Below are 17,906 nucleotides of genomic sequence, written 5' to 3' on the forward strand. Positions count from 1 at the left end.
TAAGGGCTATGTTATTACATGTAATTATCGTGTGAGACCAGCAGCATCTTCTGCCGATCTTAGGGGTATGTCTTCTCTCTCTCTCTCTCCCTCTCTCTCTCTCTCTGCCTCTGGAAATTTTCTGATGCAGGCCCTGGCTGGCATTGATGCCTTCTGCAATCAGCTACTTTGGTCTAAAAGCATTTCTTCCTCTACCAGCAGCCAGAGAAAGCCAAAATCAGCACCAGGAACTGTGACTTAAGCATTTTTCACTTTAGAGGAATCAGAATAACTACTCTCTCAGTTAGGGTTGCTACCTGGTAGATGCCTGCATTGCAAAGACAGCATGTCACCAAAGAACCTTCTGGAGCCAGTTTCCCTTAGTCCCATGGCAGGGTCCAGACCTTTTGGGCTTGTGGGATCGACAAACCTGATTGGTTTGGGGAGTGTATGTGTGTGGATCTGCCTCACAATTACCTGTCCAAGCCCTCAGCTCATGTTACACCTTAGCATTTGTTTGGCCAATAAGACTGTGGCACACACACCAGGCTCAGTCCCTGCTTGGGCCTTACCTTTGATGTCACAATCTGACCTGTGGATATTAACCTGATCGCAGTTGCTCACAGACCAGACAGCAAGGTCAAGAGGACCAGCACAAGAAGATGTGGAAGAGAATCGACCATCAACCCAAGATCAAAGCAGGGGATGGACCCCAGGCGGGTCAGTTCAAGGCTCTGGGTTCAGCTCGGGAACGTGCTGTGCCCCGTCCTCTGGAGCGGTCAGGATTCCGGAGCTTCTCAGTGTTCGAGGACATCAGCCATCACATCAAAGAGGTGGGACCCCAACTGGTGAAGAAAGTCAATGCCATCTTTCAGCTGGACATCACCAAAGATGGGAAGACCATTCTGCAGTGGACCATCGATCTGAAGAATGGTTCTGGGGACATGTATCTGGGCTCTGCCAGGCTCCCAGCAGACACTGTCTTCACAATCCCAGAGCCTGTCTTTATGGAGTTGGTTTTGGGCAAGATGAACCCACAGAAGGCTTTCCTGGCCGGCAAGTTTAAAGTGAGTGGCAAAGTTCTGCTTAGCCAGAAGCTGGAAAGGGTTTTCAAAGATTGGGCTAAACTTTAAGCATGCAGAAACACCAAGGAAGAACTTCTCTCTGATTATGTCGAGTGGAAATCATGCTTAATCTGAAGATTAAAGTAAAAAGTATTCAATATTTTTACTCAAATTCTTCCTATTCAAGTATGATTAATTTTCCTGCTAATGTGTAAATTTGCAGTGAGAGTTCATGGGCAGTAAAGAATGTTGCAGTACATCACCTACAATCTTTGTCTTTTTCTGTTCTTTGCTCCATTTATGCTGTAACACGCCAGGGTAAAAGCCACATGTAGAGAAATGGGCGATTATGATAGTTGGATTTAAATGCTCCAATGATTGCATTCCTGAGAATTTTATTGTCTCTTTTTTTGAAGTTTGGTGCTTTGGGGAAAGAAGTGGTAACTGCTATTGTGGCAGGTCTGCATTCCGTGTGGTATCTTGGTTTCATGAGGAGATTTTGACATGGGGTTGCAGGGCTCTGAGAGGGTGGGCACCATAGCTTTGTGGGTGGAACCCAGGCAATAGAGGGGTAACGCTCTTGACATATTATAACTTCTGGCAGATTCAATTCCAGGAGAGTTGGCTGGCTTGGCAGATGTGCTAGGCCAGTGGTTCCTAAACTGGAGCTTGCATCAGAATCACTTGGAAAGTTGGTTAACGTCCAGACTGCTAGTTCACCACAGAGTTTCTGCCCAGTAGGTCTGGGATGGGGAGAGTGAACATTTCTAGTAAGTTCCTAGGTGATGCTGACTGGACCACCCTTGGAGAACCCTTGTCCTGCTTCACTTCCTGTCAAGGCTTTCAGTGTTGACCATAACTATTCTGTCCTAGGCCGATGTGATGCTACCATTATTTAAAGGGTCTCCTGGAGAAAGGTCACATGGCTCTCTGTGAGCCACTTCTAAAGTGTTGATGTCATTAGGAGCCTATCCTGGGAGATTTTCCCTTCGCATGTTATCTGGGAGAACTAGGATAAAGTCGGCTGCAGCTGATGTGACCTCCTTATGGGTGAGCGTGTGTGTGTGTGTGTGTGTGTGTGTCATTGGTTCACATGTGGTCTGTGTGTACCATTATCTTGTGGGTTAAATATACACAATGTGGATACTCTGAAACCCAGATGAAAGTTTCATCAAAACTGCTGTGCTCAAACACACACTTACTAAAAGATCCAACTGTTCCACTCTTAGGTATTTTCTCACGAGAAAAGAAAGCTTACATACCAGTATAAAAACTTGCATGTGAATGTTCACGGCAGCTGTGTTTATAGTAGTCTTTCTCTGGAAGTAAGCCAGATGTCCATCGATAGGTGAATGGATGAGCAGATCGTGCTATGCCATGCTGTGGAATACTACTTAGCCATAAAAAGGAATGAATTATTGGTGTACACACAACAGCATGGATGAACATCAAAATAATTATGCTGAGTGAGAGAAGCCAGAGAAAACAGAGCACATACTATATGATTTTATTTACAGAAAATACTAGAAAATGCAAACAGTAGTGACAGAAAAAGAGATCTGTGGTTGCCAAGAGCGAGGGTCATGGCGAGTGGGGAAGGTATGACAAAGGGGCACTAGGAGACTGAGGAATGATTGGTGTATTCACTACGCTACTTGTGGGGATGTTTTCCCTGGGGTATATATAGGTCAAAACATCCAACTGTGCACCTTATATACACATATGCAGTTTACTATGTGTCATATAAGCTAATAAAGCTTCCTTTAAGAACCTGCCCCCCTCCATTCAAAACACGGCCTTTGTGTGGTTGCGTTTCCGAAGAGGATCTATAACTCTGCCCTGCTCTCGGCAAAATGAGTCTTCTAGCCTCATCACAGGTCTAGTTTCCCAAGCCCCTACTGAATCGGATGCCTCTGCAGGGGCCTTATTGTGTCGTCCACATTAGACAAAGGCAGAGCGAGGGCTTGTTGCTAACAGAATATCATCTCTCTGTGGGAAACGAGGAGCCATTGGCCCAGTGAGTGCTCTGCTGCGTGTAAGAAGCCGCCAAGGGGCTGTACTTGGGGACTTGGTGGGCACCCTGGCTTCTTTCCTCACCTGGGTCATTAAACATCCACAGGCTGTTCCCCCCAAAGCCCCCGACCCCGGGCAGCTGTGGAGGTCTCAGAGGCTTCTGACGGATGGTGAGTACCGTCGGGAGTGCTTGGCTGGACTGGTCCAGGCTGCCCCGACCCTAGCTGTATTTATGAGCGTCCGCACGGGGCCGGCAGGTGTGGGGGATGCTGTTGCACCCACGTAAGGGGAATGGCTCACCCAAGCCCCTGTTTACCGGGGGCCCTCCTCGTATGTGTCTAGATCATAGCCTCTGCTGTTGGGCCCTGAGACAGAGCAGGTGAAGAGGGGTTACATAGGGTCATGCCTGGGCTGGCATCTGACCTATGACCCATTCTGACTTGGGACAGAAAAATGACCCTTTCCCAAGAGTTTGGAACGAGGAAAGTGAGAGACTGAGCTACAAGCAAGCAGTGAGAATGGAATCTGGGAGGCTGGGCTGTAGGAGGGGCAGAGGAGGGGGTGCTGCCGGGGCTTGAGGAGCAGAAGCCTGGAGCCAGGAGGGGGAGCTGTCCAGCTAGGGAGGCAGAGGGGAGCCCAGGCCTCAGGGAATGCGGCAGCAAACCCCCTTCCATGAAAAGAAACAAAACACTCGATGCTAGGATGCCACGTGGGGCGGCTGGGACGACTCAGCTTTGGAATCACAAACACCGTTCTGAGCCCAGGGTCTCCATCTCCCGTCTGCGTCCCCACAGGCGATTATTGAACCACCTCTGGCCCCAGCTTCTCCTCTGGGAACAGGCCAGCCGCCCTCGCCACGGCAGATTGCCCGGGAGCTCCCCTCAGGGCGTGCCGAGCACAGTCCCCGGCCAGAGGAAGGTTTCCCATAAATGTGAGTCCCTTTCTCTTCTCAGTGAGGGGACAGGGCAGGGGATTCGCACTGGCTCCCCACTGCCTCCCCCGAAGTCCCCACTCGGGGCTTTCACGCACTCTTCCAGGGACCTTTCTGCCTTCGTTCGTGTACTCACTTGGTGCCCTAGAACGTCACATCTGGCTCAGAACACACATCAGTGTTTTGTTGGGTGTCTACACAAGGTTGGCCAGCACAAGTTATTAAAGCTTGAATTGGGAAATTTTACATTAAAAATTGGATTTCTGGGCTACCTTAAGAAACTGGATCATTTGGCCACACTAAGCTTGTGTTCCTGCCAGGCAACAGCCTGGGCGTGGGGAGCAGGTGGGCTCTCCAGGCAGACCAGGCTCCCTGTTCTCAGGGTGTCCCTGGTGCCCAGGCTGAGCTCTGGGGGCCACCTGTCGTGGAGCGCACGCTGCTGCTTCCTCAGGCTGGGCTGCTTGGCAGGGCCCTGTGAGTGTTTGTGTTTGTGACCTCAGCTCCCCATGGGACATGGTCTTACTCTTCCCCCTTACTGAAATACCCTGCGTTGTTTTTCTATGGCTGTGTGACAATTTACTCCAAATTGAGCAGGTTAAAACAACACCCATTCAAGAACTTGCAGTTTCTGCAGGTCGGAGGTCCAGGTGGGCTCAGCTGGGGTCCCATCGCCCAAGGCTGATGTCAAGGTGTTGGCCAGGCTGGTGGGCTCTGCTTACCTGGGGCTTGAGGGAGGAATCTGCCCCAAGCTCACTCAGATTGTGGCAGAATTTAGTTTCTTGCGGTGGTAGGACTGAGGTCCCTGCTTAGGATGCCAAGGATGCTCTCTCAGCTCCCCGAGGCCACCCACATTCCTGGCCACGTGGCTTCTCCGCCTGCAAAGCTAACAACAGTGTGCTGAGTTCTTCCCAGGTTTCAAACCTCTCTGTATACTTGTCTTCACCTTCTGCCTCTCCTGTAAAGGACTCGTGTGATTCCACTGGGCCCACCCAGATAATCCAGGATAGTCTCCTTTCATTTCTTTTTCTTTATTTTATTTCATTTTATGTTTTTTAGAGACACCGTCTCATGCTGTTGCCCAGGCTGGAATGCAGTGGTGTGACCACAGCTCACTACAGCCTCAAACTTCTGGGCTCAAGCGATTCCCCTCTTCAGCCTCTCAAGTAGCAGAATCTGCAGGCTCATGCCACCACACCTGGCGAATTTTTTTTTTTTTTTTTTACTTTTGTAGAGATGGGGTCTTGCTATGCTGCCCAGGCTGGTCTTGAACTTCTGGCCTCAAGTGATGATCCTGCCTTGGCCTCCCAAAGTGCTGGGATTACAGGTGTGAGTCACCACACCCAGGCCTTTTTCTTTTTTTAAAAAAAGTTTATTTCTTTTGAAAAAATGTTGTTATGATTATATATATTTATGGAGCACAAAGTGAATTTCCTTATCTTAATGTCAATGAATTAGTTATCTTAATTACATCTGCAAAGTCCCTTTTGCTGTGTAAGGTAATGCTATGGGCTGAATGTTTATGTCCTCCTCCAAATTCATATGCTGCAGCCCTAAAGCCCCAGTGTGATGGTATTTGGAGATGGGGCCTTTGGGAAATAGTGTTAGATGAAGTCGTGAGGGTGGGTACCCCATGATGAAATTAGTGTCTTTATAAAGAGGAGAAAGAGATCAGAGTGTTCGCTCCCTCCTTCTTTCTCCTCCTCCTCCTTCTCCTCTCTCTTTCTGTCAAGTGAAGATACAGCAAGAAGGCAGCCGTCTGTAAAATAGGAGGAGAGCCCTCACCAGACCTGACCATACGGGTACCCTGGACTTCTCAGCCTCCAGAACCATGAGAAATAAATGTCTGTTTAAGCCAGTCTGTGATATTCTGCAAGACAAGTAATGTTTTCATGGGCATCATATCTCATCACAGCCATGGTCTTGAAGATTGAGGTACAGAATCTTCTTGGGGGCCATAATCCTACCTTCTCCCCTGACTTTACTCTCTAAATTCCACCCACGTTTCCTAGATTTTCCTCCATGAAACTGCCCCAATTCAGTTGCTGTCATCCTGTCACACCACTCATATGTCCTTCTTTTTTCCCAGCCCTGTGTTCTGACTGTGTGAGTGTTGTCCTATCTCGGCCAACGAAATGTCCTGGTTTGCCCAGGACAGTGCCAGTTTGCACTGCCATCTTGATGTTCAGTTAGTAGCACCTCCTTTCTCAGAAGAGCCTCAGTCTGGATGACAAGTTATGTGGCCCCCCCCACTGCACCTCCCAGGGCTGGTAGGCAATGAGGGCACAGATCAGTCCGGGTCCTTGCCTGGTGTCACTTTGTCTCATTCTCTCAATGCCTGGCACCTACTGTAGACTCTACAAATGTTTATTGAATGAATAAACAAAGTCTTTACAATTGTTACAGAAAAACATGCACATGGAAAAAAAATCCAAATAGTACAAAAAGGTATACAGAGAAAATTCAGTTCTTTATATTTCTCCTGCCCTCTTTCTCCCATTTTTCTCCCCGAAGGCACCCACAGCTACCAGCTTCCTGTGCTTCCTTCCTGTTGTGTACACGCAAGCACCAGCGTAGGTGTTGTGCCTGTCCCACCTCCCTTTGTTGTTTTTACTTTTTCACAGGGATGAAAGCCAACCCCAGACGCTATTCTCCAGCTTGGGTTTTGATTTATTTCTAAAGGTTGCACGTGGATCTCTCCTTCAAAGAATTCCCTCCTGGAGGGTCAGAGGTTGACTTGACTTACCCAAATGAAACCTTCTCACATTTGCCTGTGTCCTTTAGGAAAAATCTTACAAGGGGCTGCTTTACAAGTGAAGGGTACAAAAATGAACCCCTCTTCTTAGGCGGAGGGATTTCTTTTCTCTCCTTGTGTGAGCAGTCCTGCCGGTCCTTGGTCTCCCCAGAACCAGGCGCTGGGCTGGGTCTGGGATGCCAGCCAAGGGGCAGAAGGGAGGGACTCGGGGTGCCAGGACCCATAGTTTCTCCTGACCCTCCTGTCCTTGTGGGCGCCTGCCTGCCAGGTGTGGGGGTCTCTCGCTCTGGGACCCCGAGGGTTGTGTGATCTCTGAGCGGGAGCCCTAGCTCTAACAGAGAGAAATGCTGAATCAGTTCTTTCTGTCATAGGCAGACATTGGGGTGGGAGAGAGTGAGGTGCACAGTTGTGTCCAAGTCCACTCGCAGGCGTCCCTGTGTTTACCCACAGCCAGGAATATCCCATTCATTTTCCTGGAGCAGGAAAGGAGACAGAAACTTACTCTGATGAAGGATTTTATTGCTTTTCTGTTAGAGGCACAGGAAACTCTCTCTTGGGAAACTGTCTCGCTCCCCACCCCCCAGTTTTATGTGGATGTTAGTAAAACCCACACTTGACAGTCTTTCTGTTTTCCTGCCGAGGGGTGAGAGGAGGGAAATCAGGCTGAGCGATGACTGTGGACACCCAGCGCTGAAGTGAGGGGCTCCTTCTGGAACAGCTAGGAAGTGTGAGAGCGTGTGTGCGTGTGTGTGTGTGTGTGTGTGTGTGTGTGTGTGTGTGTGTGTGCGCGCGCGCGCCCATGTTGGGGTTTGGCCTCTGATTCGCTTGACCTCTGACCCGCTCTGTGATCCCGGACTTCGGGCCCCGCTTGCTGGGTTCAGAGGGAAACAGACAGCTCCAGGCCAAGAGGAGCCCGAAACGAATTCCGCTGTGCCACGAGCTGTCCCCACTCACAGCCCAGCGCCCCCACATTGCCTGCCCACGGTCCTCTTTTCCTTTTCTTTGGGGGAAAAAAAATTCTTCCAGACCTGTGACTTGGCTGATCACAAGAAACATCTGTGACCTCCTAAAAATATCTGCTTTGTGCCATTTGGTGGAGCACAATATTTATAGAGCCCAGCAGTGTAATTAAATCGGTGTTTAGTTAACTCCTGAAAACAGCTGGAGGCTCCCAAGGCCCGGGGTGAGATTTACGGGCAGGCGTGCGGGGCTGGGAGGGGCTCTTGGGAGTTGTCCCGCAGGCTCTTGCGGGGCTGGGACCTGCAGGGGACACACAGACCGGGAGGGGCGTGAGGAGCGGAGGGACGTGGGGCGAGGAGAGCTGCGTGGCTCACGCAGGGGCAGTGGGAAGACGGCTATCTCCACGTTTCCATCGGGCAGCCTCTGGAACATCATTTCCTGCTGAGGAAAGGTTTTCCCTTAAAGAACGAATTAGAAAATACCTTCTTGAGGCCCCTTTGTTGTTGTTTTGCAGCCTGCGAAGGAAAGTGGGGTGATGGCAGATTTTGCTGGAGGCGGCCATGCCTGGTTCCAGGATCCCTGCACGCACGGGGTGGAATTCCAGCCAGCAGCGGCGAGCCACGTGCGTTCTCTTGCTCCTCGCAGGGAAAGAACAAAGCTGAAGCAAGTTTTCAGGCAAAGGCGTCCTGTAGCTTTTCAGCTTCGAGCCCCCGGAGGCCTGCAAAGCAGGACTGGAGCCTGCTGAGGGCAGGGCCTAGTGTGGAGTCTTCTCCAAAGTCTGCACACCGCACTGAAGCCTCGCGGCCTTTCCAGGGGTGCCTCCAAAACACCCCTGATCAACACTTAGGTGCTCACCTGGAAGTAATATTCATCGGGGTGTGGGGCAGGTGGGAGAGGGTAGAGAGGATGGGTAAATTCATAACTATTGGGTGCAGGGGGCCTCTAGGGAGTTGGAGGAGCACCCTGGAGCCAGGAAGGCGGTCCAGGGTCAGCACCTCCCCCTTTGGCCACCCCTTCCTTTGGAATCCCACTCTTTGCATGAGGGAAAGGGATGACCCACTGATGTTGCCAGCCCCTAAGCATTCATTCATTCATTCAGCCAGATACCTGATGTACCTTCTGGGCCCTGTGCCCAGTGTAAGGGATGCAGTGGGGAGCGAAATGGACACCTCCTGGCCTCAGCGAACTTTGGGTGTGGCACTGGCTACACCCCTGGTGATGGCTCAGAAGGGAAAGTGGAGGGGGTCAGGGCAGACTTCCTGGGGAATGAGTGGGAGGTACCCTGAGGTGGGGCAGAGATGAGACCATTCCAGGCAGCAGAAACAGGACATGCAAATGGCCTGTGGCTGGAAGAGCAGGACGAGTTCCAGGAACTGAAGATGGGGCCCGTGCAGCTGGAGAATGGGGTCAGGAGTGGACCGTGACACAAGGCTGGAGGGAAGAGGAGCCAGCTATTGCACGGCCTTCTAGACGGGGCACAGGACTTTGGTGGTCATCTTCACCTGACCTGAGGCCTAGAACCCCCTGCTGAGGTCTGGACTCCATGCTGGCCTTATTCTGAAAAAGAAAGTTGGGGTGGGCGATGGTGCTCTACAAAGACCCTAAAACTGGAATTGCTGAAGGGTTTAGGCCCCCCCCCCCCCCGTGGTTACATCTGTGACCACAGACTCCTCCAAGCCCTGATGGTGAATGTCATGATGGAGGTGGTTCTATGACATCACTGAAGGGAAAGCGACCAAAGACCTAAAGACAAGAACCTGCTCCGGAAAGCTGAGGGCTTCATCTCAGTGTCTGTCCAGGCCACCACCTGTTGGGTCCCTAAACAGACTGGAGGGGAGAAACGGCCCAGGGAAGAAGGAAAGCTACTGCCTGGACTTCCCAGGGGCGCCACCTTTTCTCCCAAGTCTAAAGTTATCCCAAGGCTACACACACATGGACAGGTGGCGATGTGGGCCCATGGGAAGGGTGGTGGAGGGTCAGAGAATGCAGTGGCATCCTGGTTCTACAGGCAATCAGATCCGCGACGCCATCTTGTCTCTTCAGTGGGCTTTCTCTTCATCTCCACCACTCGAGGACAACCCTAGATGGTCTCCATTTCCCTTGGATACTTATAATTCTAAAACAATGGTCTGTATTTGGAAGTTAATGGAGAAAAGGGGAGTCCGCTCAGTGATAATAGTGTGAAGCACGTTTCTTTGCACTGGGGCTTAATGTGTATCACCTTATTTCTTGTCCCCGTCACTCCTGAAATCATTCCCATTTCCACTGGGAGGGTGAAGACCTGCTGAGGTTTTGGCCTTAGGAAGATAGCGGTGCTTCCTCAGACTTCCAAAACATGTAACTAAAAATGTAAGCGGATTAATAAAATGTGGTATACGTATACCATGGAATACTAATAAACCATAAATACAATGGGTTAACTAGCACTCTTATATTATCCCGGGTGGAGCTAGAGCCTATTCTTCAAAGTGTAGTATCACGAGAATGGAAAAACAAGCACCACGTGTACTCACCACCAAATTGGTACTAAGTGATCAACACTTAGGTGCTCACCTGGAAATAATATTCATCGGGTGCGGGGCAGGTGGGAGAGGGTGGAGAAGATGGGTAAATTCATAACTTTTGGGTGCAGAGCACGCTGTTTGGGGGATGGGCACACTTGTAGCTCTGGCTTGGGCAATGCAAAGGCAATATATATAACCAAAATGTTTATACCCCATAATATTCTGAAATTTAAAAAAAGAAAATTAATTAAAAAAAATTTAAAAAACCTGTGCTAAACTGCAAATCAAGTGCAAGATAGACCAGCCAAGTTCTCGGTGTTTCTCCATCATGACTAGTTTGATGTCTGTTTTGCAATATTATTATATACAAGGGCTGCCCGGAAAGTATCCAGCCATTGTTAATATAACGAGAACGTATTACATGACTGGATACTTTCCGGACAGCTGTCATACAGCTGTGGTTCATTTTATGTGAATTTGAATTATGTGATTCTGAAATAGTTTAATATAAAAACAAAGTCTCACTTGACAACCCAAATGTGAAATAGAATACAAAGAGATTAAAGGTAGTTGGAAATCACGTAATTTCAAAGCTGTCCAGATAGACTGGCTTGTGAGCTTTGTTGAAGCTCTTGTCCAAGAAGGGGCTGCTCTCTGCTGCTAAAGGGAAAACCCACCACCCTTTGTGTGAATACTGTGAAAAAGTTGGTTTTGACTTATGTGAGCTCAGATTTACATGAGGTCTTCAGGAAAGCATCTCTCCAATAAATATGACTGCCATGTAGCAAATTATTTTGGGGGAAAAAACCCTAAGTGCCTTCAAACTGTGTGTGGCCATCGCAAGTGCTTGTTCTGCCTACTGGGTGGGTTGGGGGAAGAGAAGTTAAGTGACTTGCACAAGGGCTTAAGGTCAGGGTGGAGCTAGGATTTGAATATGGGTCTGTTTGGCTCCACGTTTTTTTTTTTGTTTGTTTGTTTGAGGCAGAGTCTCACTCTGTCACCCTGGCTAGAGTGCTGTGGCATCAGCCTAGCTCACAGCAACCTCAAACTCCTGGTCTCAAGCAATCCTCCTGCCTCAGCCTCCCGAGTAGCTAGGCTTACAGGCATGCACCACCATGCCTGGCTAATTTTGTCTATATATATATTTTAGCTGTTCATATAATTTCTTTCTATTTTTTTATGCTGTTCTTTTTAATTTTTTTTTTATTTCAGCTCATCATGGGGGTACAAAAGCTCAGGTTATATACATTGTCCATGTCCCACCCATCCCCCTGAGTCAGAGCCTCAAGCGTGTCCATTCTCCAGACATTGTGCCTGGCACTCACCATGTACTCATACCTCCATCCCCTCCCTCCACCCCCCACCTCCCCAAGTCAGCACCTTCAAGCATGACCATTCCCCAGACGGTGCGCAACGCACTCGTCATGTAGGCATACACCCATCCCCTCCCCCCACTCCCCGTCTCAGTCTGATATCCAATTGGTATCCTTCCCCGATGTGCATTTAGGTGATGATCAGGGAAACCAATTTTTTGGTGAGTACATGTGATGCTTGTTTTTCCATTCTTTGGATACTTCACTTAATATAATGGGTTCCAACTCTCTCCAGGAGAACCAAAGAGATGTCGTATCACCGTTATTTCTTATAGCTGAGTAATATTCCATGGTATACATGTACCACAGTTTACTAATCCATTCGTGGATTGATGGGCATTTGGGTTGTTTCCACATCTTTGCAATTGTGAATTGTGCTGCTATAAACATTCGGGTACAGGTGTCTTTGTTACAGAATGACTTTTGTTCCTTTGGGTAGATGCCCAATAATGGGATTGCTGGATCGAATGGTAGGTCTACTTGAATCTGTTTAAGGTATCTCCATAATGCTTTCCACAGGGGTTGCACTAGTTTGCAGTCCCACCAGCAGTATATGAGTGTTCCTGTCTCTCCGTATCCACGCCAACATGTGTTGTTTTGGGACTTTTTGATAAAGGCCATTCTCACTGGAGTTAAGTGATATCTCATTGTGGTTTTGATTTGCATTTCCCTGATGATTAGGGATGTTGAGCATTTTTTCATATGTTTGTTAGCCATTCTTATATCTTCTTTAGAAAAATTTCTATTCATGTCATTTGCCCACTTTTTGATAGGGTTGTTTGATTTTTTCTTACTGATTTTCCTGAGTTCTAAATAGATTCTTGTTATCAGTCCTTTATCTGATGTGTAGTATGCGAAAATTTTTTCCCATTCTGTAGGCTGTCTGTTTATTTTCATGACTGTTTCTTTGGCTGTGCAGAAGCTTTTTAATTTAATCAGGTCCCATTTGTTTATTTTTGTTGTTGCTGTGATTGCCTTAGGGGTCTTCATAAATTCTTTACCTAGACCAATGTCTGTAAGAGTGTTTCCTACATTTTCTTCTAGAATTCTAATCGTTTCCCATTTAAGGTTTAAATCTGTTATCCACCGTGATTTGATTTTTGTGAGAGGTGAAATCTGTGGGTCCTGTTTCAGTCTTCTACATGTGGCTATCCAGTTTTCCCAGCACCATTTACTGAATAGGATTCCTCCTGCCTCAGCCTCCCGAGTAGCTGGGCTTACACGCATGCACCACCATGCCTGGCTAATTTTTTCTATATATATATTTTAGCTGTTCATATAATTTCTTTCTATTTTTAGCAGAGACGGGGTCTCGCTCTTGCTCAGGCTGGTCTCGAACTCCTGAGCTCAAACAATCCGCCCGCCTCGGCCTCCCAGAGTGCTAGGATTACAGGCATGAGCCACCGCGCCCGGCCTGGCTCCACATGTTTTGTTGAGAGAGATTTAGTGTCCCTGACCTCTTCCCTAAATTGTTTTAAAAAAATCAAAGAACCAGACAGGGCTTTGAAACTCATCTAATCCAGGGCTTGCCTTTTAGAGTTGAATACACTGAAATCTAGAGAAGAGCTGAATGACACAAGGCCATGGTCACCGTGCTTTGGTGCGCTTTGCCAGTTTTCCAGGGAAACTCTTGAAGGGGATCTGAGCTCTGTTCCAAGCTGGTTCTCAGCCTTGCTCTGTGGTCCCTGGGAAATTACTTGCCCTCTCTGGGATCAAGCCTTGCCTTTTTCAGGGAATCAGCTGAGTTGGATTAGGTGCATTCTCACATTCCTTCACACTTGAAAGTTCTCTAACTCGGACTGCAACCTCTTCTCAGTGATGGAGTTACTTCCCTTTGTCTCTTGGGGAGGACATTGGGGCGGTGGTAGGTAGAGACAGGGTGGTGTCTACATGAACCAAGAATGTAGAGGCAATAATTTTTCTAACCAAAGTTTATTTTGTAAAGGGAAATTAAACTTTTCTTTTAAAGAAATGTCCAGTATCAGAGCTCAAGACAACTGATTAGTGTATGAAGAGTTTTAATTTTTCTTCATTACAAAGAATCATTCAAAGGTGCTCTCCCATTTTCATAGCTCCATAACACATAAAGCACAACACACACTTGCACGTGCCAGCACATCAAACATTGTCTGGTAATCAGGCGTCACAGTGAGCTGACATCAGTGAGCTGTTGGAGGCAGCCAACCTTGAGCAGGACTTGGCAGCAGCTGTGGCGGGAGTCTCTTTGGAGAAATCCATTTGGTGGGGTTCATGGGCACAGGACCTTAGAAAACTTTCTGAGATGTCACTGACTGGTGTGACTGGTATATTAAAGGGTCTACTATTTATGTTTCCTTCCTTCATCCTGAGCAACTCTCACATATGATTAGCCACAAGGATTTCTCACCTCTCCCAAGTATTCTCTCAGAAGTTGGGTTCCAATGTCTTTTTTGAGTGACAGTGCACAAATTATTTAGAGCGACAAAAACAATGCATCACAGGTTATCTCAAGACTCTGCAACTTAACACAACACTGATTTATTCCCATGGACCTGCAAACTGATGCTTTGCTAATCCAGTCTCTCGTTCCCTCTTCCTCCCTGTTATGGCTTGAATGTGTCCCCCAAATTTCATGTGTGGAGACTTAATCTGCAATGTGGCAGTATTGAGAGGTGGGGCAAATGGATGAATCTATCCATGGATTAGTGCAGCAGTCCCCAACCTTTTTGGCACCAGGGACCGTTTTCATGGAAGACAATTTTTCCATGGACTGGGGTGGGGATGGTGGATGGTTTCAGGACGATTCAAGTGCATTACATTTATTGTGCACTTTATTTCTATTATTATTACATTATAACATATAATGAAATAATTATACAGCTCACCATAGGGTGGGGACCCCTGGGTTAGTGGACTGATGAGTTAATGGATTAATGGGTGATGATAGGACTGGTTTCTTTATAAGAAGAGGAAGAGAGACCTGAGCTGGCAAAATCGGTCCTCTCACCATGTAATATCCTGTGCTGTCTCGTGACTCTTCAGAGAGTCCTCACCAGCAAGAAGGCTATCTCCAAGTCTCTCCCCTCAACCTTGGACTTCCCAGCCTCCAGAACTGTAAGAAATAAAGTTTGCTTCTTATAAATTACCCTGTTTTGGTTATTCTGTTATAAGCAACAGAACATGACTAAGACACTCCCCTTTAGACCAGTGGGCTGGTCCAGGCATGCTTTTCCCATGGCGATGGCAGTGGAGAGCGGCTCTAATTGCGCAAGCGGGTGGCAGTCTTGTGCACACATCGCTGGGCTAACATCCCACTGGCCAGGGCAAGTCACATGGCCGAACCCAGAATTGGGAAGTAGGGAAGTGAATTCCACGGTCAGAAGTGGGGGAAGAGAGTGGAAATGTGGACACAGTAATTATCGTCAGTATCCATGGTGACAGTTACCCATGTGGTGGTTTTAAACGTGTATGCAAATTCTTCGATGCTCCACCCATCAAGAGGTGGGATCCAAGTCCCCTCCCTCTGAGCCTGGGTGGGCTCTGTGACCGCTTGGATAAACAGACTGTGGCACAGGTGACGCTGCATGACTTTCCCTGCTTCTGTGGGTTTCTCGTAGACACACGCTCAGCCCTGTTTCAGAAGTCCTGCCATCCTGAGGTCATGATGTGGGGAGACCACCTGGGGGGACCAGAGACAGATGCCCAGGTTCCCAGTGAAGAGTCCCTGGAGAGAGCCACAGACCTTGCATCTTTTTGCAAACACGTGGGACACCCTGAGCAAGGGCTGCCCAGCTGAGCCCAGTTAACTCCCAGACTAACGAGCAAAAAAAAAAAAAAATCATCGTTCCTGTTTTAAGCCACTGTCCTGGGGTAGTGCATTATGCAATATTAGATAGCTGGAAAGTCAAGGCTACAATTTCTAGCAAAGAATGGAGCTTAGGGAGGAATTGTCGTTCCACCACTTGCCCCTAGTCTGTGACCTTGGGTAGAGCTGTGACCCCTCTGAACCTCAGCTTCTTCATCTGTAAAAATGGGCACTGTGGTCCCTGCCTCCTACAGTTGCTGCCAAATTAAACACCTAGCACAGGGCCTGGGTGGTAGCAGGTGCCCTGTCAATATTGACGAATAAATAACCACTTCCTACTAGATGGGGCTCACAGAGTGTGGGAGGGACAGGGGTGAATTCTGGCTGGGGAGAGTCTAGGGGCCACAAAACGGGCAGAGGGGATGACTGAAACCCTACGGCTCAGCCTAGGCTACAAATTAGGGCTACTAGAGGTTGTTGAGTGTGTGTGTGCGCTCATGTGTTTTCAAATCTTCCTCTAACAAGAAAACAGATACTTTTTGCAGGGGAACTTTACTTTGTTTGCAGAGCTCTATTTCATTAAGTTTTAGAGACACACAATATATAATTTGTCTGAGGCATTGTTATAGGGAGGCTGATTAAAGTGGAGGCTGAAACATCCGTGTAGTTTCTCCCTGAGGGGAGTTCTCTCTTGGAACTAGCCTGTTTGGGTTTCTCCCCACTCTCAGCAACCCAAAGGGATCTTCCTTTTCAACAAACTTTTTATTGACAAGTGACATACCTAATGCAGAAGATGCACATCCTAAGCACTCAGCTCAATGCATTTTCATAAACTAAACACATGCATATTTTCATAAACCAACATCCAGATCAAGAAACAGGATGTGCCCAGTACCCCAGATGTCCCCTCCTCCCCTTCCAGCGTCTACCTAGTCCCCCTGCCCCCCCCCCCCCCCCCCCCCCGGGAAACCACAATCCCAACTTAAAATAACATGGTTTAGTTTCCCCAGTTTTTGTTCTTCATATAAACAAAATCATGCCCCTGTATGATTCTGTGTCTGGATTCTTTGGCCAACATTATCTCTGTGACATTCATGCATTCCTTGTGACTACTTTGGCTCCTTCCTCCTCTGTGCTGGACCGTGTTTCAGTTTATGAATAGACCACAATTTATTTTTACATTCTGCTGATGGACAGTTTCCAGCTTTGCTTCCCCCTCTACAGATCTCCCCAGCATGCGGCTTCTTTAACTTTGTTGCAAACACCTAGAACATTTGCTTGGAACCCGAGGGAAGGAAGGAAGTTGCTTTGCAAATTCAGATCCACACCCTCTGGTCACCCACACTGTGCACAGTGTCCTAACTGTCTACTCCAGCCTCCCGCCCACGTGGTCAGAGTTCGAACCCCTCCCCCTCCTCTCCCCCAGCCACCAAAGCCTGAAATCCCACCCTGGGAGGGTGCTTTCTTTCCCACTGTTAAAGCATAAGTCCCCTTACCCCAAGGGGCATGTTCTTCCGAGCCTTCTATGTCGTTTGTCCCCAAAGGAGAAGAAAGGAGCAAGACTTTTCCTGTGAATTGATCTGGCCAGGGATCCAGAAACACTTAGATATCTGAAGGAAGAGGTTTTCCATTTAAGAAGGGAGGAAGAAGAAATTCACCAAAAGCAAGGGTGGGGACTTGGACCACAACCTCAGTGGGGCTCAACATGTTGCCGATTGCTGTCTTGTTTTTTGGGTACTGTGATTGAAGAAGGAGATTAGATCTGGGATCTTTAACTCAATCTAATCCTGAAGTGTATCTTTATTTTATGTCTCACTAAGGGAGAGGTAACATTGCAATTAAAACTATCACATCTGCTTTCTTTACAATTTTATTTTTAACTTATTTAAAAGGGCTTTTTCAGACTTAATTAGGTAAATATTTTTATCATATAGTACTCTTGGGTGAACAGAAAAAGAAAAATAAAAGCAAAATAAATTGGGCAATATATTGTAAATTTCTTAACATTGACCCAATTTTTCTGACACACTTTTGACTCCCAGCTGTTGATTGGGCCTGTGGTTCCTCCACTCCTCTGGCAATGTCCCCCACAGTGCCAGCAAAAGCCTCAGTAATGCAGTAATTTTAAAACAATTTTATTTTTAGCTGACAATAATTGTATATATTTATGGGGTACAGTGAGATGTTTTGATATATGTTTACATTGTGCAGTAATTCAATCAAGCTAATTAACATTTCCATCACCTTGCATACTTATCAACTTTTGTGATGAGAATATTTAAAATCTAATCTTTAAGCGATTTTGGAATTTACAGTGCATTAGGATTGATGATAGTCACCGTGCTGTGCTAGAGATCGCTAGAGCCTTGCCCTTCTGTGTAGCTGAAACTCTGTACCCTTTGATCAACATCTTTCCTCCTCCACCCTCCACCCCCAGCCCCTGGTGAACACCATCCTACTCTCTACTTCTGTGAGTTTGACTTTTATAATCCATATACGAATTAAAAGCATTGGCTCTGGGTTCTGAAAGTGGTTTTGCAATTATG

General features: G+C 47.6%; 1 protein-coding gene across 1 annotated transcript; it reads left to right on the forward strand.

The window, feature by feature from the left end:
* The first annotated feature begins 557 nt into the window (after positions 1-557).
* Positions 558-1,215, forward strand: SCP2D1 (SCP2 sterol binding domain containing 1). Its single transcript, XM_045528176.1, has one exon. The coding sequence runs from the start codon at positions 642-644 to the stop codon at positions 1,110-1,112; it is 471 nt and encodes a 156-aa protein (XP_045384132.1). The 5' UTR covers positions 558-641; the 3' UTR covers positions 1,113-1,215.
* Positions 1,216-17,906: the final 16,691 nt, after the last annotated feature.

Source organism: Lemur catta, chromosome 17 (genome assembly GCF_020740605.2).
Source record: "Lemur catta isolate mLemCat1 chromosome 17, mLemCat1.pri, whole genome shotgun sequence".
NCBI classification, from domain to species: Eukaryota; Metazoa; Chordata; class Mammalia; order Primates; family Lemuridae; genus Lemur; species Lemur catta.